The 26226-nt window shown below is 65.0% G+C and overlaps 1 protein-coding gene across 1 annotated transcript; it reads left to right on the forward strand.

The window, feature by feature from the left end:
* Positions 1–26029, forward strand: SPTBN2 (spectrin beta, non-erythrocytic 2). Its single transcript, XM_071419632.1, has 37 exons — positions 1–43; positions 226–341; positions 1034–1256; positions 3600–3748; positions 4820–4993; positions 5980–6071; positions 6342–6422; positions 7060–7175; positions 7243–7355; positions 8198–8385; positions 8631–8748; positions 9454–9612; positions 9914–10216; positions 10300–10453; positions 10826–11987; positions 12535–12672; positions 13222–13978; positions 14064–14266; positions 14420–14510; positions 14937–15083; positions 15895–16158; positions 16679–16903; positions 17400–17489; positions 17804–18085; positions 18520–18650; positions 19071–19275; positions 19759–20133; positions 20738–20982; positions 21316–21454; positions 21955–22039; positions 22283–22479; positions 23163–23323; positions 23503–23581; positions 23669–23817; positions 24606–24779; positions 25536–25578; positions 25674–26029. The coding sequence occupies exons 1-37, from the start codon at positions 1–3 to the stop codon at positions 25893–25895; spliced, it is 7593 nt and encodes a 2530-aa protein (XP_071275733.1). The 3' UTR covers positions 25896–26029.
* Positions 26030–26226: the final 197 nt, after the last annotated feature.

Below are 26226 nucleotides of genomic sequence, written 5' to 3' on the forward strand. Positions count from 1 at the left end.
ATGAGCTGCCGCGGGCTCAGCGCGCGCCGCGGCCGCAGCGCAGGTAAAGGGGGGGGGGGAGACACACCTGGGGGGGGGGGGCTTAAACGGGGGGAGACCCCCCCCAAAACCACCCCAAACCCACCCTCAGAACCCCCCCAAGGGTCCCGCAACCCCCCCCGGCCCCGCTGATCCCCCCCGCGCCCCCCCCGGGCACTGCGGCAGCGGCTCCGCATCCCCGGGCAGGGCCCCCCCCCGCGCTGCCCCGGGACGGTTCGGGGACCCCGCACCCCCAAATTCGCGAGTTTGTGTCCCCAGACCCCCCCCCCCCGACCCCCCCGGCGCTGCGGGCGCTGATCCCCGTTAAGAGCATTAACGGGGGGGGGGAGTGCGGGGGGAGCGGGGGGCTCTGGGGGGGCTCTGGGCAGCGGGGGGAGGGGGCTCGGAGGAGTTTCGGGGGTCCCGGGGAGGAATTTGGGGCGTTCGGGGTTTGTTTGAGAGGATTTGGGGGCGCTCAGGGTGACCCGGAGAGTTTTGGGGAGGGGTCTCAGGAGGAGGGGGGAGGAACTTGGAGGAGTTTTGGGGGTCCCGCAGAGGAATTGGGGGGTCCCGAGGGGGATTTGGGGGGGGTCTCGATTTAATATTGGGGGGGGGGGGGTCTCTACTGAAGGTGAAGTTTGATGAAGAGTTTGGGGCCGGGGGGGGGGTCTCAATTCGGCGAAATTCCTGTTAATTGGAGCGCTCTTTATTAATTCGGAGGGCTCTTTATTAATTTGGGGAGGGGTCTTTCTTCGTTTGAAGGGTTCTTCATTAATTCGGGGCTCATTCTCTTAATTTGGGGGGGGGTTCCTTCATTAATTTCGGGAAAAAATCCGAATTCGGGGAGTACTTTAATTAATTTGCGGGAGGTCTCCGTTAATTTGGGGGGGGGGGTCTCCGTTAATTTTGGGGGGGGGGAATCCCCATTGATTTTGGGGGGGTCCCCGTAAATTTCGGGCTTTGAGGAGAGGTCGCCCCCCCAAAGTGACCAAACCCCCCCCCCCCATTTTTCCAGCTCCCTCCTGAGCTCTCCCAGCGCCGCCCCCTCCCCAAATTTGGGGGTCCCCAGAGGTCACCATGCTGTCCCCCCCCCCCCTACGACCCCCTGGAGCTGCCGCGGTTCAGCGACCCCCGCTGGGAGGGGGAGGGGGGCGCGGGGGGGCCCGAGGAGGAAGAGGAGGAGGAGGACGAAGGCTCCGCCCGGCGCTTCGAGCGCTCCCGCATCAAAGCCTTGGCAGGTACGGGGAGACCCCAAAAATGGGGGGAAAAGGGGGAAAAATGGGGGGGAAATTGGGAAAATTGAGGGGGGGAAATGAGGAAAAAATGGGGGGGAAAATTGGGAAAATTGATGGGGGGGAAATGGGGAAAAATGGGGGGGAAAATTGGGAAAATTGATGGGGGGGAAATGGGGAAAAATGGGGGGAAAAATTGGGAAATTGAGGGGGGGAAATGGGGAAAAAATGGGGGGGAAAATTGGGAAAATTGAGGGGGGAAATGGGGAAAATTTGGGGGAAAATTGGGAAAAATTGAGGGGGGGAAAATGGGGAAAAAATGGGGGGGAAAATTGGGAAAATTGAGGGGGGGAAATGGGGAAAATTTGGTGGGGGGTAATGGGGAAAAACGGGGAGGAAAAATTGGGGTGGGGAAAGGTGAAAAAAAGTGGGGGGAAAAAGAAGTGAAAAAATGGGGGGAAAATGTAAAATAAAGCTTGGGGGAAAAGTGATAAAAAAAGCGGGAAAATGCACAAATATAGAGGAAAAATATTAAAAAATGGGGGGATTTTGAGGAAAGTGAGGGAAAGTGTAAAAATTGGGGTAAAATGCACAAAAAGTGAGGAGAAAAGTTTGAATGCTGTGGGGAAAGTGGAAAATGGGGGGGAAAAGAGGAAAAGTGGGGGGAAAGTCCTAAAATTGGGGGGAAATGTATAAAAATTGGGAGGAAAGGGGATGAAAGTGGGGGGGAGTAAAACATGGGGGGAAGTGGAAAAATTTGTGGGAAATGCACAAAAATTTGGGAGGAAAGTGGAAAAAATGGGAGGAAAAAGGAAAAAAACATTGAGGGAAAAGTGAAAAAAATGGGGGAAATGCACAAAAAGTGGGGGAGAAGCTCAAATGTTGGGGGCAAAGTGAAACAAATGTGAAGAAAGCACAAAAAGTGGGAGAAAAGTGCAAGAATTAAGGGAAAAGTGAAAAAATGAGGGGGGGAGTGTGAAAACTTGGGGGAAAGCAAAGAAAAAAAGGAGAAAACGACAAAGAATGGGGGAAAAGGATAAAAAATGGGAGTGGAACCCGAAAAAATTGGGGGAAAATTCACCAAAAATATGGAGAATCCCAAAAATGGGAATTGGGATCTCTGGAATCTTGGGAGGGCAAAGAAAGTGAGGGAAACACAAAGAAAGTGATGGAAAAGTGAAAAAAACGGGAGAACAGCCCCCAAAAACGGGGAAAACGACCCAGAAAATGATGGGAAGTGCATCAGGAATACGAGAGATCCCAAAAACGGGGATGGGGAATCCAAAAATTGGGGAGATGGACCCCAAAAATGGGGAAATCAGCCCAAAAATGTGAGGGGAGAGCACAAAAATGGGGAAAAAAAAACCAGAAAAAAAAAATGGGGTAAAAAAACTCCTCAAAACAGGAGGAAAAGTCCAGAAAAGAGGTGGAAACACCCAAGAAATAGGGAGAGACCCTAAAAATGGAGATCGAGGAACCCCAAAATGTGGGAATGAGCCCTGAAATAATCAGGGGAAAACCCCAAAAAATGGGGAAAACCCAAAAAAACTGGGGAAAACCCTCCAAAAATGGGGGCGTATTATGGGAAAACGGGAGGAACACCCCAAATTTCCCCTCTCAAACCCCCTCAATCACCCCAAAACCCCCCCAGGACAAACTCCCAACCCCCCCAATCGCCCCCAGACCCCCAAAATCTCCCAGGACCCCCCTCAGGGACCCCCCCCCAAATCCTCTTAGCGTTAATCCAGCCCCGGCCGGTGCAGGGGGACCCCCCTGTGGGGGCTGCGACCCTTGGGGGGCTTTGGGGGGGAATTTTGGGGGTCTCTGACCCCCCCAGACGAGCCCAAGGCCGTGCAGAAAGATGAGGGGGGGTCTCGGGTGGGATTTGGGGTCTCTGGGTGGGGTTTGGGGTCTTTGGGTGGGGTTTGGGTGGTCTGGGGGGATGATTTGGGTGGTCTGGGGGGGATTTGAGGGGGTTTTGGGGGGGTTTTGAGGGTCTCTGACCCCCCCGTGCCCCCCTCCATGAGCCCAAGGCCGTGCAGAAAGATGAGGGGGGATCTTGGGTGGGATTTGGGGGCTCTGGGTGGGATTTGGAAGCTCTGGGTGGGCTTTGGGTGGTCTGGGGGAGTTTTGGGGGGCTTTTGGGGGTCTCTGACCCCCCCCAGACGAGCCCAAGGCCGTGCAGAAAGATGAGGGGGGGTCTCGGGTGGGATTTGGGGTCTTTGGGTGGGGTTTGGGGTCTCTGGGTGGGGTTTGGAAGCTCTGGGTGGGCTTTGGGTGGTCTGGGGGGTTTTGGGGGGGGTTTTGGGGGGGTTTCGGGGGTCTCTGACCCCCCCCGTGCCCCCCCAGACGAGCGCGAGGCCGTGCAGAAGAAAACCTTCACCAAGTGGGTGAATTCTCACCTGGCGGGGGGGTCGCACCTGGGGGACCTTTACAGCGACCTGAGGGACGGGCGGCTCCTGCTGAGGCTGCTCGAGGGGCTCTCGGGGGAGACCCTGGTGAGTGAGACCCCTCCCCAAATTGGGGACACACCCCCTCAAAGGAGAACCCCCCCCCAAAAAAACAGGAAACCCCCCAAAAAAACAGGAAACCCCCAAAAAAGTGGAACCTGCCAATGAGGACCCTCCCCAAAATGGGGAAATCCCTGTGGGGACCCCCAAAAAGGGACCCCCAGCTGCTCGAGGGGGGGGGGTCCTGGTGAGTGCGACCCCTCCCCAAATTGGGGACGCCCCCCTTCAAAGGGGAACCCCCCCCAAAAAAACCCAGGAAACTCCCAGAAAACCAGGAAACCCCCAAGAAACTGTAACCTCCCAATGGGGACCCTCCCCAAATTAGGGAAATCCCTGCCTGTGCCCCCCCAACTTGGGGGGTCTCTAACGGTGCCCCCCTACCCTGGGGGGTTCCCTGATGATGCCCCCCTACCCAGGGTGGGGGTCCCTGACGGTGTCCCCCGACTCATGGGTGATTCCCTGACTATCCCCCGACCATCCCCCCCTATCTGGGGGGGTCCCTGACGATGCCCCCCGACTCAGGGGGGGGTCTCTAACAGTGCCCCCCATACCCGTGGTTGTTCCCTGACTGTGCCCCCCTCCCCTGGGGATGTCCCTGACTGTGCCCCCCTGCCCAGAGGGGTCCCAGACTGTGCCCCCCCCGACTCGTGGGTGATTCCCTGATGGTGCCCCCCTACCCGGGGGGGGTTCCCTGACGATCCCCCCATACCCGTGGTGGTTCCCTGACTGTGCCCCCCTCCCCTGGGGATGTCCCTGACTGTGCCCCCCCCGACTCGTGGGTGATTCCCTGCCTGTGCCCCCCTTACCCGGGGGTCTCTCTAACGTTGCCCCCGGTCCCTGAGGGGGGGGTTGTGGGGGTCTCTCTAACGGTGCCCCGGGTTGTGGGGGTCTCTCTAACGTTGCCCCTGATCCCGGGGGTTGTGGGGGTCTCTCTTACGCTGCCCCCGGTCCCTGAGGGGGTTGTGGGGGTCTCTCTAACGGTGCCCCGGGTTGTGGGGGTCTCTCTAACGTTGCCCCGGGTTGTGGGGGTCTCTCTAACGTTGCCCGGTCCCGGCCCAGCCGCGCCCCACGCGGGGCCGGATGCGGATCCACTGCCTGGAGAACGTGGAGAAGGCGCTGCGCTTCCTGCGCGAGCAGCGCGTGCACCTGGAGAACGTGGGCTCGCACGACATCGTGGACGGCAACCCCCGCCTGACGCTCGGCCTGGTCTGGACCATCATCCTGCGCTTCCAGGTGCGCCCCCGGCCCCGCCCGCAGCGAGGGAAATGGGGCGGGGGGCGCGGCCCGGACCCCGCCCCGATGGGGGCGTGCCCGTGCTGGAGCTGCCCTGGGGGGGTTGGGGTCGTTTAGGGGGGTCCTGGGGGTGTTTGGGGTCGTTTAGGGGGGTCCTGGGGGTGTTTGGGGTCATTCAGGGGGGTCCTGGAACTGCCCTGGGGGGGGGGGGGGGGGTTGGGTCATTTAGGGGGGTCCTGGACCCACCCTGGGGGTGTTTGGGGTTATTTAGGAGGGTCCCAAACCCACCCTATTGTGTTTGGGGTCATTTAGGGGGGTCTTGGGGTGTTTGGGGTTATTTAGGGGGGTCCTGGTGCTGCCCTGGGGGGTTTGCGGTCATTTAGGGGGGTCCTGGACTGACCCTGGGGGTGTTTGGGGTCATTTAGGGGGATCCTGGAACTGTCCTGGGGGTGTTTGGGGTTATTTAGGAGGGTCCCAAACCCACCCTGGGGTGTTTGGGGTCATTTAGGGAGGTCCTGGACCCACCCTGGGGGTGATTGGAGTGATTTAGGGGGGGTCCTAGGGTGTTTGGGGTCATTTAGGGGGGGTCCTGGAACTGCCCTAGGGGGCTTTGGGGTCATTTAGGGAAGTCTTGAACTCACCCTGGGGGGTTTGGGAGTCAGTTAGGGGGCGTCCCAAACCCACCCTATTGTGTTTGGGATCATTTAGGGGGGTCCTGCAGCCGCCCTAGGGGATTTGGGGGTCATTTTGGGGGGTCCCTGAGCTGCCCTGAGGGAGTTTGGAATCATTTAGGGGGGTCCCAAACCCATCCTGGGCTCTCAGTTTGGTCACAGAAATCTCCAGATCTTCCCCAGGCTCATTCTGGGGGGGGTCTCAGACCCACTTTTGGGGGTTCTGATCCCACTGGGAGGGTCCCAGACCCCATTTTTGGGGGTCCTTGACCCCAATTTGGGGATCCTTAACCCCATTTTTGGCCCCCCCCCCAGATCCAGGACATCAGCGTGGAGACCGGGGACACGCGGGAGAGGAAATCGGCCAAGGACGCGCTGCTGGCCTGGTGCCAGATGAAAACCGCGGGGTGAGGGGTCCCGGGGGGGTCCTGAGGGGGTTCTGGGGGAGTTTTGGGGGTCCTGAAGGGGTTTTGGGGGTCCTGGGGGGGGGGGGGGGGTTCTGGGTGGTCTCCATGTGGCTCAGGAGGCTCCTGGGGGCTCTATGGGGCTTTGGGGGGGGCTCTAAGGGGACTCATGTGGGACCTGCTGGGTCTGGGGGGGTTTTGGGGGTCTCTGGGGGGGGGTTTGGGGGTCTCTGGGGGGGTTTTGGGGGTCTCTGACCCCCCTGCCCCCTCCAGGTACCCCAATGTGAACGTGCAGAACTTCACCACGAGCTGGAGGGACGGGCTGGCCTTCTGTGCCCTCATCCACCGGCACCGGTGCGGACCGAGGGGCTGGGGAGGGGCTGGGGAAGGGCTGGGGAGGGGCTGGAGCGGGGGGGTGTGAGGGTTCTAGGGCAGCAGTTATGGGGTGGGAGTCTGTGAGGTTATGGGGCAGGGGCAGGAGTTATGGGGTGCTCTGGGTCAGTGGTTGTGGGTCAGTGCTCAGTGGTTATGGGTCCATGGTCAGTGGTTATGGGTCCATGGTCAGTGGTTATGGGGTGCTGTGGGTCAGTGGTCATGGGTCCGTGGTCAGTGGTTATGGATCTGTGGTCAGTGGCTGTGGGTCAGTGCTCAGTGGTCATGGGTCATGGGTCAGTGGTCATGGGTCAGTGCTCAGTGGTTATGGGTCTGTGGTCAGTGGTTATGGGATGCTGTGGGTCAGTGCTCAGTGGTTATGGGTCAGTGCTCAGTGGTCATGGGTCATGGGTCAGTGGTCATGGGTCAGTGCTCAGTGGTTATGGGTCTGTGGTCAGTGGTCATGGGTCATGGGTCAGTGGTTATGGGATGCTGTGGGTCCGTGCTCAGTGGTCATGGGTCAGTGCTCAGTGGTTATGGGTCAGTGCTCAGTGGTCATGGGTCCATGGTTGTGGGTCAGTGGTCATGGGTCCGTGCTCAGCCGTCCGCTCTCCCCCAGGCCGGAGCTGCTGGACGTGGGGTCCCTGCGTGGAGCCAACGCCCTCCACAACCTGCAGAGCGCCTTCGGCGTGGCCGAGCGCGAGCTGGGGGTCACCCGGCTGCTGGACCCCGAGGGTGAGCGCCTGGGGTCCCTGGGGGGATTTGGGGAGAATTTGGGGGTCTGACCCCCCGTGCCCCCCAGATGTGGCCGTGGAGCAGCCGGACGAGCGCTCAGTGCTGACCTATGTGGCCGCCCTCTACCATCACTTCTCCAGGATGAAGGCGCTGGCCGTGGAGGGAAAACGCGTCGGGAAGGTCTGGGGTGGACAGACGGACACGGGGTGGACAGACGGACACAGGGTGGACACAGGATGGGGGGACGCAGGGATGGACACGCAGGTGGACGGAAAGGGAACGGGGGGAGGAGGAAGGGGTGGACAGATGGACGATGGGCAGATGGACGGACAGACGATGGGCAGATGGCGTCAGGGGGGGTGGGGACCAGACAGAATCCGCGGGAATGGGCAGGGGGGAGGGAGGGACAGATGGGGGATGGACAGAGGGACAGGTGGGGGATGGACGGAGGGGATGGATTGACCAGAAAGGGGCGGAGAAGGAGGGGGATGGATGGACAGGGGGATAAATGGACAGACCGTGGGGATGGATGGATGGATGGACGGACGGACGGACGGACGGACGGATGGATGGACAGATGGATGGATGGACGGACTGATGGATGGATGGATGGATGGATGGATGTTGGATGGATGTGAGGACAAATGGCTGGGTGGATGGACAAGGCATGGATGGATGGACGGACAAGGGATGGATGATGGATGGATGGACAGATGGACAGTCAGACGGATGGGTGGATGTTGGATAGAAAGATAAATAGATGATGGATGGACGGACAGACGGATGGATGATGGATGGATGGGTGGATGGATGGATGGATGATGGATGGATGGACAGATGGACAGACGGATGGATGGACAGACGGACGGATGGGTGGATGTTGGATGGATGGATGGATGATGGATGTGAGGACAAACAGACGGACGGATGGACGGACAGACGGATGGATGATGGACAGATGTGAGGACACAGCCAGCCAGCCGTGCCCCTGTCCGTCCGTCTGTCCGTCCGTGCCCGGGCAGGTGCTGGAGGCGGCGCGCGAGGCCGAGGGCCTGGCCGGGCGCTACGAGGCGCAGGCGGCCGAGCTGCTGGGCTGGATCCAGCGCTCGCTGCTGCTGCTCACGGACCGGCGCCTGCCCCGCGGCATCCCCGGCCTGCAGGGGCAGCTCCAGGCCTTCAGCGCCTACCGCACCACCGAGAAACCCCCCCGGTGAGAAACCCCCCGGCGCTGGGGGTCTGGGGGCTGCACTGAGGGGTCTGGGGGCTGAACTGAGGGGTTTGGGGGGTGCACTGAGGGAGTTTGGGGCCTCCAAGAAGGGGTTTGGGGTCCCCCCAGTGGGTTTCAGGTTCCCTCTGAGGGGTTTTGGGGCATCCCTGAGGCTCAGGGTGGGTTTTAGGGTTCCCCCCAGGTGTATTTTGGGGTTCTCTCAGTGAATTATTTTGGGGTCCCCCCAGGTTTGAGGACAAGGGCTCCCTGGAGGTTTTGCTGTTCTCGCTCCGGAGCCGCCTCCGCGCCAACAACCAGAGACAGTTCGTGCCCCGGGAGGGGACCCACAGCGCCGACATCAACAGGGTGACAGCCACGGGACATTGGGGACACTGGGGACATGGGGGGGACACAGGGGATCCCCACAGCGCCGACATCAACAGGGTGACAGCCATGGGGACACTGGGGGGACATTGGGGACATTGGGGACATGGGAGGGTCCTACAGTGCCAACATCAACAGGGCGACAGCCACAGGGACTTGGGGACATGGGAGAGGCCACAGTAAGACAAGTGCCAAGTGTGCCAGGTGTGCAGGTGCCCGAGGTGACACAGGTGCCAGGTGCCAGCTGTGCAGGTGCCCAGGTGCCCCAGGTGCCCCAGGTGCCAGGTGCCCCAGGTGCCCAGGTGTGCCAGCTGTGCAGGTGCCCCAGGTGACACAGGTGACAGGTGCCCAGGTGCCAGGCGTGCAGGTGCCCCAGGTGCCCCAGCTGTGCAGGTGCCCAGGTGACACAGGTGACACAGGTGCCAGGTGTGCCAGCTGTGCAGGTGCCCCAGGTGACCCAGGTGCCAGGTGTGCCCGGTGCCCAGATGACACAGGTGCCCAGGTGACACAGGTGCCAGCTGTGCAGGTGCCCAGGTGACACAGGTGACACAGGTGCCAGGTGCCCCAGCTGTGCAGGTGCCCAGGTGACACAGGTGCCCAGGTTCCAGCTGTGCAGGTGCCCAGGTGACACAGGTGCCCAGGTTCCAGCTGTGCAGGTGCCCAGGTGACACGGCGCTGTCCCCGCAGGCGTGGGAGCGGCTGGAGAAGGCGGAGCACGGCCGGGAGCTGGCGCTGCGCTCGGAGCTGCTCCGGCAGCAGCACCTGGAGCAGCTGGCGGCCAGGTTCCACCGCAAGGCCGCGCTCAGGGAGACCTGGCTGGGGGACAACCAGCGCCTGGTGGCACAGGTGACACCCCAGGGACCCCCGAGACCCCTCCCCAACCCACCCCCAGGCAGGGACAACCAGCGCCTGGTGGCACCGGTGACACCGGGACCCCCAGCCCACCCCCAGGCAGGGACAACCTGGTGACACAGGTGACCCTGAAACCGCCCCCACCCCAGGGGGCTTCCCCTTGTCCCCATCAGGACAATTTCAGGATGTGTCCCCCCCACCCTTTGTCACCTCTCAGCCCCTTTTTGTCTCCTCCAGGACAATTTTGGGGGTCCCCGGAGTGTCCCCTCCCTCACCCCCCCTTTCCCCCCCCCAGGACAATTTCGGGGGGTCCCTGGGTGGTGTCGAGGCCGCGCTGCGCAAGCACGAGGCCATCGAGAGCGACATCGCCGCCTACGGCAGCCGCGTGCGCGCCGTCACCGCCGTGGCCGCCGAGCTGGAGGCCGAGCGCTATCACGACATGGGCGGCATCGCGACACGGCGCGACCACGTGGTGTCGCTCTGGGAGGCGCTGCGGGCTCAGGTGGCGGCGCGGCGCGAGCGGCTCCGGGCGCACCTGGAGCTGCAGCGGCTCCTGCGCGACCTGGAGCACCTGATGGGCTGGATGGAGGAGATGGAGGTGGGGAAGGGGCTGCGAGGGGAGGTTTGGGGGGGGTGGGATCCCCTCGTGGGACCCCCCCCATGACCCCTCGGTGTCCCCAGGTGCGGCTGCAGTCGCGGGATTTTGGGCAGCACCTGAGCCAGGTGGACGATCTGCTGCAGATCCACGCCCTGGTCGAGGGGGACGTGGCGGCCCAGGCCGAGAGGGTTCGGAGTGTGGGGGCGGCGGCCGAGCGTTTCCTCGGGGAGGGGGGCGGTGAGTGACCCCCAAAACGGAGAACCCCAAAATTGGGATGCCCCGGGATGCCCTGGAAGCCCCAAACCCAGGGACACCTGAATCCCAGGACCCCCACTCACCTGAGACCCCCAAAAGCGGGACCTAGCAAAACCCCAAAATGAACCCCCAAAAACAGAGACCCAGACCACCGAATCCCTGAACCCGGGGACCTCCAAATCCCAAACCCCCAGCACCCCCAAACTCTGGCTCTTCCAAATCCTCAGCATCCCTGAATCCCAAACCCTGGGACCCCCCAAAAATCGGCATCCCTGAACACCGTACCCCTGAACCCTGGGGGATTCCAGCCCCCAGGACCCCCAAGCCCCGCTGACCCCCGGCCGTGCCCCCCAGGGTACCGCCCGTGCCCCCCGGAGCAGCTGCGGTCCCGCGTGGCGGCTCTGGAGCTGCGGTACCGGGGGCTCTCGGCGCTGTCGGCGCAGCGGCGGCTGCGGCTGGAGCGCTCCCGGCGCCTCTGGAAGTTCCTGTGGGACGCGGGCGAGGAGGAGGCCTGGATGCGGGAACAGGAGCGGCTCCTGCGCTGCCCGGAGCTGGGCCGGGACCTGCCGGGAGCCCTGAGGATGCTGAGCCAGCTCGAAGCCATCCGAGGGGCGCTGGGGGGACGCGCGGGGCCGCTGCAGCAGCTGCTGGAGCGGGGCCGGGAGCTGCTGGCGCAGGGAGCCCCCGACGGAGCCGCGGGATCTGTGGAATCCACACCTGGATCAGCGGGATCCCCTGCCGGATCAATGCGAAGCGCGAAACCCGCGGAATCCGCTGCCGGATCCACCGCCAGACCCACGGGACCCCCGGAATCCAAGAACGCGTCCCTGGGATCCCCCCCTGGACCCACGGAGGGACCCTCGCCGTCCGCCACCAGACCCTCGGAACGCCCCGACGGCTCCACGGAACTCACCGAGAGCCCCACAGAACCCCCCGAAGGAGCCCCGGGCCCCGCTCCCGGCTCCCCGGACCCCGCGGCCGCCGTGTCCCGCCGGATCCGGGAGCTGGAGTCGCTGTGGGCGGCGCTGCCGGCGCTGGCCGGGGCCCGGGAGCGGCGGCTCCGCGCGGCCGCGGGGCGCTTCCAGCTGGACGCGGAGGCGGCCGAGGCCGAGGCGTGGCTGGCGGCCGCCGCCCGGCGAGTGGCGGGGCCGGAGCTCGGCCACGACGAGCGCTCGGCGGGGATGCTGGAGCGGCGTCTGCGGGAGCTGCAGGACGAGATGCGGCGGCGAGGGCCGGCGCTGGCGGCGCTGCGGGAGCAGGCGATGCCCGGCGATGCCGCCGACCTTCCCGACGTGGTGCCGGGGCTGGCGGAGCGGCTGGCGGAGCTGGAGCGGCGGCACCGGGAGCTGGAGGAGCGGGCGGAGCTGCGGCGCCTGGAGCTGCGGGACGCGCTGGGATTGTTCGCGGCGCGCAGCGAGGCCGATGCCTGCGCGCTCTGGGTGGGCGAGAGGGAGCGGTGGCTGCTCTCCATGGAGATTCCCGAGCGCATCGAGGACCTGGAGGTGGTGCAGCAGCGGTGAGCGCCCGGGCCTCCCCGTGCTGCACCGTGCGAATCCCGGAGTTATTCCCGCAGTTATTCCCGCAGTTATTCCCGGGAAGTCTCGGAGTGCCCGTGGTCGCCCCCACTGGGATTCCCCCAGGAATTTTCCCAAGAATACACAGGATCGCCCCGTTATTCCCTCAGGATGTCTCCAGTATTCCCGTTATTCCCAATGTTCCCTGAATTCCTACCTCCACCACAACATTCCCAGTGTTCCAGGTGTTCCCGTTTTCCCAGAATTTTCACTTCCAACACAGTATTCCCCGTACTCTCTCAATTCTCACCTCGACCTGCGATATTCCCAGCATTCCCAAAATTAACACCTCCAACACCGCATTCCCAGCGCTCCCAAAATTCCCCAAATTCCCACCTCCAGCGCAGCATTCCCAGAGTTTGTGGCATTCCCAGGATTTCTGGCACTCCCACCTCCGGCACGGTGTCGCTGGGGTTTCCAGCGTTCCCAGCTCCGGCTCGGCATTCCCGGCATTCCCGGAATTCCCGGTCATTCCCGGCGCTCCCGCAGGTTCGAGACGCTGGAGCCGGAGCTGGCGGCGCTGGCGGCGCGCGTGGCCTCCGTGGGCCGCGTCACGGAGGAGCTGCAGGGATCCGGGGACAGGAACCGGGAGAGCGCCCGGGGCACCTGGGAGCAGCTCCGGGACAGGTGGGGGCGGCCCCGGCGGGGCCATTCCGGGCTGGGATTGCGGGTGGATCCGGGCAGGGATGGAATTTCCAGGGGCTCGGGGAGGTGTTCCAGGCAGGGCTGGGTTCTCCGGGCAGTCAGGGATGCTCCAGGGATGCAGGGAGGGATTTTCCCGGCCGGGATGCTCTGGGAAGGGATGGATTCTCTGGGTCGGGACACTCCAGGAATGGATTCTCGGGGCTGGGACACTCCAGGGATGGATTCTCGGGGCTGGGACGCTCCAGGGATGGATTCTCTGGGCTGAGACGCTCCAGGGATGGATTCTCGGGGCTGAGACGCTCCAGGGATGGATTCTCGGGGCTGGGACACTCCAGGGATGGATTCTCTGGGTCGGGACACTCCAGGGATGAATTCTTGGGCTGGGACACTCCAGGGATGGATTCTCTGGATCGGGACGCTCCAGGGATGGATTCTCTGGATCGGGACGCTCCAGGGATGGATTCTTGGGCTGGGACGCCCCGAGCGCTCCCCGGGCTCTGTCCCACCGTGCCCCGATCCCGCCCGTGCCAGGTGGGAGCGGTTCCGGGCGCTGGCCGAGCGCAAGAAGGTGGCGCTGACCGCGGCGCTGAACATCCACAATTTCCGCCTGGAATGCCACGAGACGCGGGGCTGGATGCGGGAGAAGACGGCGGCGATCGAGGCCACGCGGGCGCTGGGCCGGGACCTGGCCGGGATCACGGCCCTGCAGGGGAAGCTGTCGGGGATGGGGCGCGACCTGGACGCCATCCAGGGAAAGCTGCGGGAGCTGCGGGCCGAGGGCGAGAAGCTGCAGGGGGAGCAGCCGGAGCGAGCGGCCGAGATCCGCGAGGAGCTGGCGGGGCTCGAGGCCGAGTGGGAGGCGCTGCGCCGGTGCCACCGGAGCCGCGAGGAGTCCCTGGGGCAGGCGCGGCGGCTCCAGGGCTTCCTGCGGGACCTGGCGGCGCTCCAGGCCTGGCTGTCCCGCACCCGCGCGGCCGCGGGCTCCGAGGATGTCCCCGCGTCCCTGGCCGAGGCCGAGGGCTCCCTGCGGCAGCACGAGAGCCTCCGCACCGAGATCTCGCACTACGGCGCCGATTACCGGAGCGCCCGCGCCGCCGGCCGGGAGGTGACGCGGGGACAGACGGACGCGCAGAGTCTGTCCCTGCTGCAGCGCCTGGAGGCGCTGGATGCGGACTGGGAGGAGCTGGGCCGCGTCTGGGAGAAGCGGCAGCGGCTCCTGGCCCAGGCTGTCGCCTTCCACGTGTTCCTGCGGGACGCCAAGCAGGTGGAGGGGACGCTGGGGAAGCAGGTGAGGGGAGCCGGGGTGTTCCGGGGGGGTCCCGGGGCTCCGGTGCCATCCCGGTCCCGATCCCGGTTCCGGTCCCGACCCGCAGGAGCACACGCTGGCCCACACGGAGATGCCGGGCACGGTGCCGGGGGCGGAGGCGGCCGTGAGGAGGCTGGAGGAGTTCCTGGCCGCGCTGGACACCGGCACCGAGCGCGTCCGGGCGCTCACGGACACCGGGAGGAAGCTGCTGGACGAGGGCGGCGTCCACGCGGAAAAGGTGCGGGAGACGGTGGAGTCGGTGGAGAGCAGGTGAGAGACCCGTCCCAGTCCATCCCAGTGCATCCCAGTCCGTCCCAGTCCATCCCAGTGCATCCCAGTCCCATCCCAGTCCGTCCCAGTGCATCCCAGTCCCATCCCATCCCCTGGCAATGGGGTCTCTCATCCCTCCTGGCCCTGGCACAGGCACCAGAAGATCCGGGAATCGGCCCAGGAGCTGCTGGGGCGGCTGCGGGATAACTGGGAGCTGCAGAAGTTCCTGCAGGATGGGCAGGAGGTGAGACGGGGCGGGGACTGGGATGGGATTGGGATCGGGATTGGGATGGGATTAGGGTGGAGATCGAGGGTGGATGGGGTTAAAATGGGGATGGGGTGAAGAGGAGAACTGGGCTGGGACTGTGGGAAGAGACCCTGAGCTGTGTCCCTGTCCCCATTCCCGTTCCCGTCCCTGTCCCTGTCCCCATTCCCCGTTCCCATCCCCATCTCTGTTCCCATTCCTGTTCCCATTCCTGTTCCCATCCCTGTCCCCATTCCCATCCCATTCCTGTCCCTGTCCCCATCCCCATTCCCATCCCTGTTCCCATTCCCATCCCATTCCTGTTCCCATTCCCATCCCCATTCCCATCCCCGTTCCCATTCCCATCCCCATTCCCATCCCTGTCCCCGTTCCTGTCCCTGTCCCCGTTCCTGTCCCCGTTCCCAGCTGACGCTGTGGCTGAACGAGAAGCTGCCGGTGGCCCGGGACGTGTCCTACGAGGGCACGCGGGACCTGCAGGGCAAGTGGCAGAAGCACCAGGCCTTCGCCGCCGAGCTCGCGGCCAACCGGGGCTGGCTGGAGGCGCTGGAGAAGGTGGGAACGGGGGAAAACGGGGGAAAAACTGGGGGAAAACTGGGAGAAAATGGGATCCAGGAAAGGGCAGCCCTTGGGAAAGGTGGGATATGGGAGGGGGATGTTGAGTCACAAAATTCCGTGGGTCCAACCTCAGCAATTCTGTGATTCCGGGGGTCCAATCAGTGATTCCACGGTTCTGTGGCTCCAGCCTTAATAACTCCACGGCTCCATGGGTCTGGTTTTGATGATCTCACCATTCCATGGGCCCAATCTTCACAACCCCACAATTTACTGGGTCAGCCTCAAGGATCCCGTGTAGCACTGACAGTTCCATGACTTTTTGGGTCCAACCTTGATGGTTCCATGGGTTTCAATGATCCCACAACCCCACATGTCCATTCCCCATCACCCCCCAACTCAATGGGTCCAACCTCAACAATTCCAACCTTGACATTGCCCATTCTGTGATGTCTTTTTGGGTCCAACCTTGATGGTTCCATGAGTTTCAATGATCCCACAACCCCACATGCCCAACCCTCATCACCCCACAACTCAACGGGTCCAACCTCAACAATTCCACACAATTCCAACCCTGATGTTACCCATTCCATGATGGTTTTGGGTCCAACCTTGATGGTTCCATGGGTTTCAATGATCCCACCACACCATGTGTCCAATCTTCCTCACCCCACAACTCAACGGGTCCAACCTCAACAATTCCACACAATCCCAACCTTGACATTGCCCATCCTGTGATGTGTTTGGGTCCAACCCTGACGGTCCCAGGGTCTCTCCCGTAACTCGGTGCTGCCGTTCCCGTGTCCCGCAGGATGGCGAGCAGCTGGCACGGGCACGTCCGGCCCTGGCCGGACAAGTGACCACCCCCCGGCAGGAGCTGCGGGCGCTGTGGGCTCAGGTGGAGGCGGCGGCGGCCGCCAAGGGCCGGGGTTTGGCCGAGGCCGCGCGCGCCGAGAGCTGCGCCCAGGCCTGCGCCGGACTGCGCTCGTGGCTGGCCGGGGTCCGCGCCCAGCTCCGCTCCGGCCACTGCGGCCAGGACCTGACCAGCGTCGGGGTCCTGCTGACCCGGCACCAGGTCAGGGCTGGGAAATGGGAAATGGGAAATGGGGCTGTGGGGGAGGTTTGGGGTGCAGGTTTGGGGTGTGGGGTGAAGGTGCAGGTTTGGGGTGTGGGTTTTGGGTGGGTCTGGGATGCAGGTTTGGGATAAGCAGGTTTTGGGGTGAAGGTTTAGGGTGCAAATTTTGGGGTGTGAAGGTTTCGAGGTGAAGGTTTCTGATGCAGGATTTGGGTTCAGGTTTTGGGGTTCAGGTTTTTGGGCGCAGGTTTTGCCATGCAGATTTGGGGGTGCCGGTTTTGAGTGCAGGTTCTGGGGTTCAGGTTTTGCGATGCAGATTTGGGGGTGCAAGTCTGTGATGCAGGATTTGGCTGCAGCTTTTAGGGTTCAGGTTTTGGGGTGCAGATTTCGGGGTTCCCCGGGGTCCCTGACCCCCCAATCCCCCTCAGCTGCTGGAGACGCAGGCGGCGCTGTGGGAGCAGGAGGTGGGGGCTCTTTGGGGTGCAGATTTTGGGGTCCCTGACCCCCCAATCCCCCTCAGCTGCTGGAGACGCAGGCGGCGCTGCGGGAGCAGGAGGTGGGGGCGCTGCGGGCTCAGGCCGGGGGGCTCAGCCCGGGGCACCCCCGGAGCGCGGGGGTGCAGGAGCAGGTGCGGGAGCTGGAGCAGCAGTTCCGGGAGCTGCGGGAGCCGCTGCGGGAGCGCGGGCGGAGCCTGGCGGCCGCCAGGGAACTGCACCAGTTCCGGAGGGACCTGGAGGACGAGCTCGTGAGTGGGGGGACCCCGCCCGGGGCTGGCGCTGACCCCTGGGGTCCCCGTGCGTGACCCCCCCCATTCCTGATCCCGAATCTCTGACCCCCACCCCATTCCTGACCCCGAATCTCTGACCCCGAATCTCTGACCCCCACCCCATTCCTGACCCCGAATCTCTGACCCCGAATCTCTGACCCCCACCCCATTTCTGATCCCAAATCCCGGACCCCGAATCTCTGAATCCCAAATTCTCCCCCCCATGGCTGTTCCTGACCCCCAGTCCTTGAGTCTCCCCCATCCCTGTCCCCACAGTGTCCCAGACCCCCTGTGACCCCCAATGTCCCCAATGACCCCCAGTGACCCCAATGGCCCCAATGTCCCCTGTGACCCCCACGTCCTCACTGACCCCCAATGTCCCCAATGACCCCAATGTCCCCAGTGATCCCCATGACCCCAATGTCCCCAATGTCCCTGATGTCCCCACTGACCCCAATGTCCCCACTGTCCCCAGCTGTGGGTGCAGGAGCGCCAGGCCCTGGCCATGTCCACAGACCACGGCAAAGACCTGCCCTCGGTGCAGCTGCTGCTCCAGAAGAACGAGGTGGGTCACGGGGTCCCCAAATGTCCCCCTGTGTCCCCTGTGACCCCCCAGGACTCATTCCATGACCCCCACAGACCCCACTGTCCCCTCAGTTTCCCCCATAAAGCCCCCAGACCCCTTAGACCCCACACTTTCCACCATGAACCCATAAACTCCCCCATAGACCCCAGACCCCCTAATTTCCCCCATAAACCCCCCAATTTCCCCCATAAACCCCCCAATTTCCCCCATAACCCCCCCCAGACCCCCCAGTTTCCCCCATAACCCCCCCAGACCCCCCAATTTCCCCATAACCCCCCCATCCGGCCCCTCAGACGCTGCAGAAGGAGCTGCAGGGCCACGAGCGCCGCGTGTCGGAGCTGCTGGAGCGGGGGGCGCCCGGCGCGGGGGTCCCGGACTCGGGGGTACCCGGGGGTGTCCCCGGGGGGGTCCCGGCTCTGAGGGAGGCCTGGAAGGAGCTGAGGGCGCAGGTGGAGCGGAGGCAGCGGCGCCTGGAGGCCGCCCTGGCCGCCCAGCGATTCCTGCGCGACGCCGCGGCCGCCGAGGCCTGGCTGGGAGAGAGGGAGCTGCACATGCTGGCCCAGGACAAGGCCAAGGTGGGGGACAGGGCCGGGACCCCCCCCAGGGGCCGGGACCCCCCCCGGGACAGCGGAGTCACCCCTGGTTTGGGGCGGAGGGGAGGGGAGGGGGTTTGGGGCAGGGAATGGGAGAGGGGGGCAGGGGGGATGTGGGGAGGGGGTTAAGGGGGTGTGGAGGGTCTGTGGGGGGGTTTGGGGTGTCTGGGGGGGGGTTTGGGGTGTCTGGAGGGTCTATGGGGGGGTCTGTGATGGGTTCAGGGGGATTGGGAAGGGTCTGTAGGGTCAGGGGGGATTTGTGGGGGTCTGTGGGGTCAGGGAGGGTCAGTGAGGATTTCTGGGGGGCTCTGTGGGGTCTGAAGGGTCTTTGAGTGGCCTGGAGGGGCCAGGGGCACCCAAAGGAGCTGCTGGGGGTGGTGACACCCCTGTGACCCCCCCCTCCTTGGTGTCCCCAGGACGAGCCGGGCGCCCAGGCCATGCTGAGCCGGCACCTGGGGCTGGAGCAGGAGCTGCGCGACTACGGCGGCACCGTGGAGCTGCTGGCGGAGCAGGGCCGGGCCATGGCGGCCAGCGGCCACCCCGACGGGTGGGGACACCCTGGGGACACCCTGGGGACACCTGATGGGTGGGGACACCCTGGGGACACCCCTGGGGACACCCCTGGGGACATCCCCACCACTCTGTGCACATGGCCCCTGACAGCCCTGTCCCAGTGCTCGCTGTCCCCTGAGGTCCCAGTGTTCTCTGTTACCGTGTCCGTTGTCACTGATGTCCCCTGTGTGTCCCCTGACGTCGCTGTCCCCTGATCCCCAGGTGACACGGCTGTCCCCTGTCCCCTGGCGATACCTGTCCCCTGGGTGACATCTCGGTCCCCTGTACCCCCCAGTGACACCTCTGTCCTCTAGTGACACTGCTGTCCCCTATCCCCTGGTGACACAGCTGTCCCCTGCCCCTGAGGTGACATCACTGCCCCCCTGGTGACACCGCTGTCCCCTGTCCCGTGCAGCGAGCGGCTCCGTGCCCGCGCGGCGCAGCTGCAGCGTCTCTACGCGGGGCTGTGTCACCTGGCCGGGGACCGCAGGGCCACCCTGCAGGGCCACCACCGGCTGTGCCAGCTGCGCCGCGACCTCGATGACCTGGAGCAGTGGATCTCGGAGCGAGAGGTGGTGGCGGCATCCCGGGAGCTGGGGCAGGACTTCGAGCACGTCACGGTGAGGGGACACTGAGGGGACACTGAGGGGACACAGGCACTGTGACACTGAGGAGTCCCTCAGTGCCAGGTGGTCCCCAGGTCATCTTGACACGGGGGTGGGTCCTTGTGTCCCCCCGTCACCAGTGGTGTCCCTGTCACTGTGGATGGCCCCTGACTCCGGCGTGTCCTGTGTCCCCCTATAAGTGATTGTGTCCCTGTCACTGGGGGTGTCCCATGTCCCCTGTCCCCCAGGATGTCCCTGTTCCCAGGAGTGCCCCCCCAACCCCCTGTCCCGTATCCCTCTGACTCCCCTGTGTCCCCCTGTCCCCTGACCCCCATCCCCTGTCCCCATGTCCCCCGTGCCCTGACCCCTGTCCCCTGTCCCCCTGACCGCATCCCCTGTCCCCATGTCTCCTGTCCCCTGTCCCCTGACTCCCATCCCATGTCCCCCTGACCCCGTCCCCTGTCCCCTGTCCCCTGACCGTGTCCCCTGTCCCCGCAGCTGCTCCGGGACAAGTTCCGCGAGTTCTCCCGGGACACGGGCGGGCTGGGCCAGGAGCGGGTGGACGCGGCCAACGCGGCGGCGGCGGCGCTGATCTCCGGGGGCCACCCCGAGCGCGCGGCCGTGGCCCAGTGGCAAGCGGGGCTCAACGAGGCCTGGGCCGAGCTGCTGGAGCTGGTGGCCACGCGGGCGCAGGAGCTGGCGGCCGCCCACGACCTGCAGCGCTTCCGCCGCGACGCCCGGCAGGTGCTGGAGCAGCTCCGAGCCAAGGCCCGGCAGGTGCCCGAGGAGCTGGGCCGGGACCTGCGCGGGGCCGAGGGGCTGGAGAGGCAGCACCGCACCTTCGAGCACGACGTGCAGGCCCTGAGTGCGCAGGTGAGGGGACAGGGGACAGGGACAGGGACAGGGACAGGGACAGGGACAGGGGAGGGCAGCACCGCGCCTTCGAGCACGACGTGCAGGCCCTGAGCGCGCAGGTGAGGGGACAGGGACAGGGACAGGGACAGGGACAGGTGAGGGCAGCACCGCGCCTTCGAGCACGATGTGCAGGCCCTGAACGTGCAGGTGAGGGGACAGGGAGTGGGACAGGGGACAGGGAGGGGACAGGGACAGGTGAGGGAACAGGGGACAGGGACAGGGAGGGGACAGGGGAGGAAACAGGGCCCTGAGCGCGCAGGTGAGGGCATGGGGACCACCAGGGGACAGGGAGGGGATGGGGAGAGTTGAGGCCATGGGGATGGGGAGGGGACAGGTGAGGGAACAAGGAGGGACAGGTAAGTAGCAGGTGAGGGACACGCTGCAGTGCAGGAGGTGGCTGTGAGTGGGATATGTCACCTGTCCCATGTCACACCTGTCTCCAGGTGACAGCTGTCCAGGAGGCTGCAGGCCGCCTGTCCCACCTGTCCCACCTGTCCCCTGTCCCACCTGTCCCACCTGTCCCACCTGTCCCACCTGTCCCACCTGTCCCACCTGTCCCCAGGTGACGGCTGTCCAGGAGTCTGCAGCCCGCCTGGCTGCGGCGTATGCGGGCCCGCGCGCGGAGGAGCTGCGGGCGCAGGAGGGCGCGGTGGCCGCGGCCTGGGCCGAGCTCCGCGGGCGCTGCCAGCGCCGGCGCCGCCTGCTCGGGGACAGCGTGGAGCAATTCCGGTTCCTGCGCGCCGCCCGCGACCTGCGGCTCTGGATGGACGGGGTGCAGCTGCAGCTGCAGGCCCGCGAGAGGCCCAGGTGGGACTGGGGACATGGGGACACTGCGGGGACATGAGGACACTGCGGGGACATGGGGACACTGCGGGGATAGGGGGTGACAGCACTGGGACGTGGGGACACTGCAGGGATGGGGGGACACAGGGACACCATGGGGACACAGGGACACATGGGGACACACAGGGACATGAGGACACACATGGGGACAGCCCTGGGGACATCTCAAGGACACCTCAGGGACACTGCGGTGACCTCAGCGCGGGGCTGTGACCGCGGCCACCCTGGTGGCCCAGCCCTGCCCGCTGTGCCCAGGCGGAGCCGGGGTGACCCCGTGGTGTCCCTGTCCCCTGGCAGGGATGTCACCGCGGCCGAGCTGCTGATCCAGCAGCACCAGGGGCTGCGGGCGGAGCTGGAGGCGCGCGAGGGCTCCTTCGGGGCCACCGTGGCCGCGGCCACCGCGCTGCTGCAGCGGGGCCACCACGACGCCGACAAGGTGGGACACACCTGGCACCGTGTCACCCCAGCCATGTGTCACCCTGTCACCGTGTCACCCCAGCCCTGTGTCACCCTGTGTCACCGTGCCACCCCAGCCCTGTGTCACCCTGTCACCATGCCCCCATACCTGCCTCCCCGTCCTTGGCACTGTCCCCAAGTCCCCAGCCCCACATCCCTCGTTCAAATCCTCGTCTGCAGGGTGCTGTCCCCATCCCATATCCCCTCATGTCCCCATCGCTGTGTCCCACACCTGTATCTCTGTCCCCGTGTCCTTGTCCCCATCCCATGTCCCCGCTACTGTCACTGTGTCTCAACCCCATCCCTGTATCTCTGTCCCCATCCTGTCCCCATCCTGTGTCCCTTCACTGTCCCTGTGTCCCAGCCCCATTCCTGTATCTCTGTCCCTGTGTCCCCGTCCTGTCCCCAAGCTCGTCCCTGTCCCTGTCCCCATCAGCGTGTCCCAGTCTTTGTCCCCACCCCTGTCCCGTGTCCCCCCAGCTGTCCCAGGAGCTGGCCGAGCTCCAGGAGCGCCGCAGGGACATCGGGGAGCGCTGGCAGGACAAGCTGGAGTGGCTGCAGACTGGTGAGGACCCCTGTGTCCCCCTGTGTCCCCTCTCAGTGCCCAGGGGTGGCTCAGGGGTGGCTCAGGGGTGGCTCAGGGGTGTCCCTGTCCCCTGGTGACTGTCCCCATGTCCCCAGAGCTGGAGGTGCTGGTGTTCAGGCGCAATGGCTGAGGCCTGGCTGGCCATGGTGGCTGTGCCCAGGGGTGGCTCAGGGGTGGCTCAGGGGTGTCCCTGTTCCCTGGTGACCGTCCCCGTGTCCCCAGTGCTGGAGGTGCTGGTGTTCGGGCGCGACGCGGCCACGGCCGAGGCCTGGCTGGCCAGCAGGGAGCCCCTGGCCCGCGCCCCCGAGCTGGGCTCCAGCCTGGCCGAGGCCGAGACCCTCCTGAAACGGCACCAGAGCTTCCAGAAGGCAGCGGCCGCCTGGGAGGAGAGATTCGCTGCCCTGAGCCGCCTCACCACGGTGGGGACACGGGGGATGGGGGGACAGGGGGGGACAGGGGGGGACATGGGAGGGAAATTGGGATATGGGGGGACACAGGGACAGGGGGATAAAATGGGGATTGGGGGGACAGGGGGACATGGGGGACAGGGGGACATGGGGACAGAGAGGATGTGGAGACATGCGAGTAAAATGGGGAGGGGGACATGGGGGGACGTGGGGGTAAAATGGGGAGTGGGACATTGAGGAGATGGGGGTAAAATGGGGGGGGGACATCAAGGACATGAGGGGGACGTGGGGGAAAATGGGGGGAAAATGGGGTGGAAATGGAGATACGGACGTGGGGGGACAGGGGGGGAAATGAGGGGAAATGGGGACATGGGGAGATGGGGACCTCAGGGGGACATAGGGGGGAAATGAGGGGGAAATGGGGAGGGGGCACAGGGGACACAAGGAGGGGACATGAGGGGATGAGGATATGGGGGGAAGGAGGGGGAAATGGGGAAGGGGCACGAGGGGGAAAATGGGGGACACAGGAGGGGACGCAGCAAGGACAAGGGGAGGGGGGGTGCTGGAGCCACCGTGACCCCAAGGGGACACAGCTGAGGGTCCCTGTGCCACCCCCACACCCTCGGGGGGGTCTCCATGGGATCCCTGTGTCCCCCCCATTACCGGGGTGTCCCTGACGCCCCCGACCCCCCCAGCTGGAGGAGAAGGAGCGGCGGCGGCGGCAGGAGGAGGAGGAGGAGGAGGCGAGGAAGCTGCAGCCCCCCGAGCCCCCCCCGGCGCAGGCCGAAGTCGGGAGGACCCCCCCGGTGGTGCCCCCCGAGAACCAGGATGGGGGAGGGGGCGGGGAGGGGCCGAGGTGAGGGGGGGGCGGGGTGGGGGAGGGGATTTGGGGGCAACATTGAGATTTGGGGGTCGGGAGAGCCCCAGGTTTGGGGGGACACCCTCGGCGCGGGGGGGGGGGGGGGGTGTGGGATATGGGGAGGGGGTTCTGGGGGTGACAGGGGGGTGTCCCCCGTGTCCCCACCTCCCCCCCAGGGCCACCCCCACCCCCCAGAGCCGCCCCCCGGAGCCCCCGGCCCTCAACGGGATCCGCCCCGACGGCGCCGCGGGCCAGGTAACCCCCCCCGACCCCCCCAAATGCGGGGGGGGACACCCCGGACCCCGCTGTGGGACCCCCCCTCAGCCCTGTCCCCCTCCCCAGGTCCCCAAAGGGGGGCAGGAGGCGGGGCCCGGCCCGGGGGGGGTGGCGGCCACGCTGCCCCCCCGCGCCCCCCCCCCGCCCGAGACCCTGGAGGGGGCGCTGTGCCGGAAACAGGAGCTGGAGGCGCCCGGCAAGAGAGCCACCAACAGGTGAGCAGGGGACACCTGGGGACAGGCTGGGGACAGGCTGGGGACACCCTGGGGACATGGCCCGGCCTTGGGGACACACCTCGAGACACCTAGGGACACCCTGGGGACATGGCCCGACTTTGGGGACACTCCTGGAGACACCTGGGGACACCCTGGGGACATGGCCCAGCCTTGGGGACACTCCTGGAGACACCTGGGGACACCCTGGGGATACCCTGGGGACATGGCCTGGCCTTGGGGACACTCCTGGAGACACCTGGGGACACCCTGGGGATACCCTGGGGACAGCTGGGGACACATTGGGGACACCGCCCGGCCTTGGGGACACACCTGGAGACACCTGGGGATACCTTGAGGACATGGCCCGGCCTTGGGGACACACCTGGAGACACCTGGGGATACCTTGAGGACATGGCCCGGCCTTGGGGACACACCTGGAGACACCTTGGGGACATCCCCCATTCATAGCCACGCCCCTTTTACCTTCCCACGCAAGCCACGCCCCTTGAGGCACACCCACATTCACAGCCTTATATGGGCAACTTGACCCCGCCCACACGATACGCCCTGCAATGGCCACGCCCATTACGTGCCACGCCCCTCTCCCTTAAAGTCACAACGGCCTCCAGGTCCTGGCAGAGCCGGGGCTGTGTCTGGGGGGGTGGGGGTCCCCTAAACCCGCCCTGTGACCCCCCCCCAGGTCCGGGCAGAGCCGGGGCTGTGTCTGGAGGGGTTGGGGTCCCATAAACCCCCCCATAACCGCTCTTAACCCCCCCCGTGCCCCCCAGGTCCTGGCAGAGCCTGTACTGCGTGCTGCGGGGGGGGGTCCTGAGCGTGTTCAAGGACGCGCGGGGGGCGGGGGCGGGGGTCCCGTACCACGGCGAGCCCCCCACGCCCCTGCGCGGCGCCCGCTGCCAGCCCGCCACCGCCTACCGCAAACGGAAACACGTCTTCAGGCTGGGGTACGGGCAGGGGAAACGGGGGAATTGGGGGGGAAAATGAGGGGAAATTGGGGGAGAGAATAGGGGGGAAATGGGGGGAAAAATGGGGGGAAATGAGGGGGGAAATTGGGGGAAAATGGGGGAAGAATGGGGGGAGAATGGGGGAAATTGGGGGAAGAATGGGGGGAAAAATGGGGGGAAATTGAGGGGGAGATGAGGTAAAAAGGGGGGGAAATTGTGGGAAATTTGGGGGAAAATGGGGGGAGAATGGGGGGGAGATAAGGTAAAAATGGGGGGAAATTAGGGGGAGAATAGGGGGGAATTAAGGGAGAAATGGGGGGAAATTGGGGGGAGATGCAGTAAAAAGGGGGGGAAGTTGGGGAAAAATGGGAGGAAAAGGGGGAAGAATAAAATGGGGGAAATTGGGGGGAGAATAGGGGGAAATTGGGGGGAAGTGGGGGGAAAATGGGAGGAAAAGGGGAGGATATGGAGGAAATGGGGGGGAGATATGGGGGAAGATTGAGGAGACATGGGGGGAAATGGGGGAAAAATGGGGAGAAGATGGGGAAATAATTCAGAGGAAAATGGGGTGGGAACTGAGGGAAAAATGTGGGGAAATGGGAAAAAAACGGGGAGAAAAGAGAAAAAAAAGTGGGAATAATGGGGCAGGGAAATGGTTAAAAATGGGGGGGGAAAGATGGGGAAAAATGGGGGCACACGAGGGGGTCCCAATGGGGGGGCTGGGGGGTCCCGGTGGCTGATCCCGGCCCCCCCCAGGCTGAGCGATGGGAAGGAATTCCTGTTCCAGGCCAAGGACGAGGTGAGACCCCCCCTCCCCCCTGTCCCCTCGGTGTCCCCCTCGGTCCCCTGCCCCCCCCCCGTGTGTCCCCATTGTCCCCTTGGTGTCCCCCCCAGGCCGACATGGCCCTGTGGCTCCGGGGGATCGAGGCCGCCGCCGGGGCCGTGCCCGGCTCGGGGGGGCCCCGGGAGAGTTCGGGGGTCCCCGGGGGTCCCCCCAAGGGGATGTCGAGGGCCCTGAGCCTGCCCCCGGTGCCCCCCCCGGCCGAGGGAGCCCCCCGGGCCCGCGAGCACAAGGAGAGGGAGAAACGCTTCAGCTTCTTCAAGAAGAACAAGTAGAGTTGGAGAGTTTGGGGGTCCCGCAGGCACAGAGGGACACGGGGGGGACATGGGGGACTCGGTGTGTGTCCCCCTCCCCTGTCCTGGTGATGTCACCGTGCAGCCCCCACCCCAATAAAGTGATTGGAAACAGAGACTGGGGGGTCTGAGTGTGCTGGGGAGAGGGGCAGGGGGGATTGGGAGGGACTGGGATGGACTGAGATGGACTGGGAGGGATTGGGGGGGACTGGGAGGGATTAGGGGGGACTGGGAGGGACTGGATTTGAGTAGGGGTGGGTTTGGGATGCAAATTGGAATTGGGGTGTGGGTGGAGATGGGGTGAGGATGGGGG

Source organism: Agelaius tricolor, unplaced genomic scaffold (genome assembly GCF_023055355.1).
Source record: "Agelaius tricolor isolate 1412-34295 unplaced genomic scaffold, bAgeTri1.0.p SCAF_112, whole genome shotgun sequence".
Classification (NCBI taxonomy): Eukaryota; Metazoa; Chordata; class Aves; order Passeriformes; family Icteridae; genus Agelaius; species Agelaius tricolor.

Excerpts from the sequence above, each read along its gene's own strand:
- SPTBN2 (XM_071419632.1), top strand. The coding sequence starts at position 1 with ATGAGCTGCCGCGGGCTCAGCGCGCGCCGCGGCCGCAGCGCAG. Across the intron at positions 6,072-6,341 it reads TGCCAGATGAAAACCGCGGG|GTACCCCAATGTGAACGTGC; the intron begins GTGAGGGGTCCC and ends TGCCCCCTCCAG. Across the intron at positions 23,818-24,605 it reads GGCAAGAGAGCCACCAACAG|GTCCTGGCAGAGCCTGTACT; the intron begins GTGAGCAGGGGA and ends CGTGCCCCCCAG.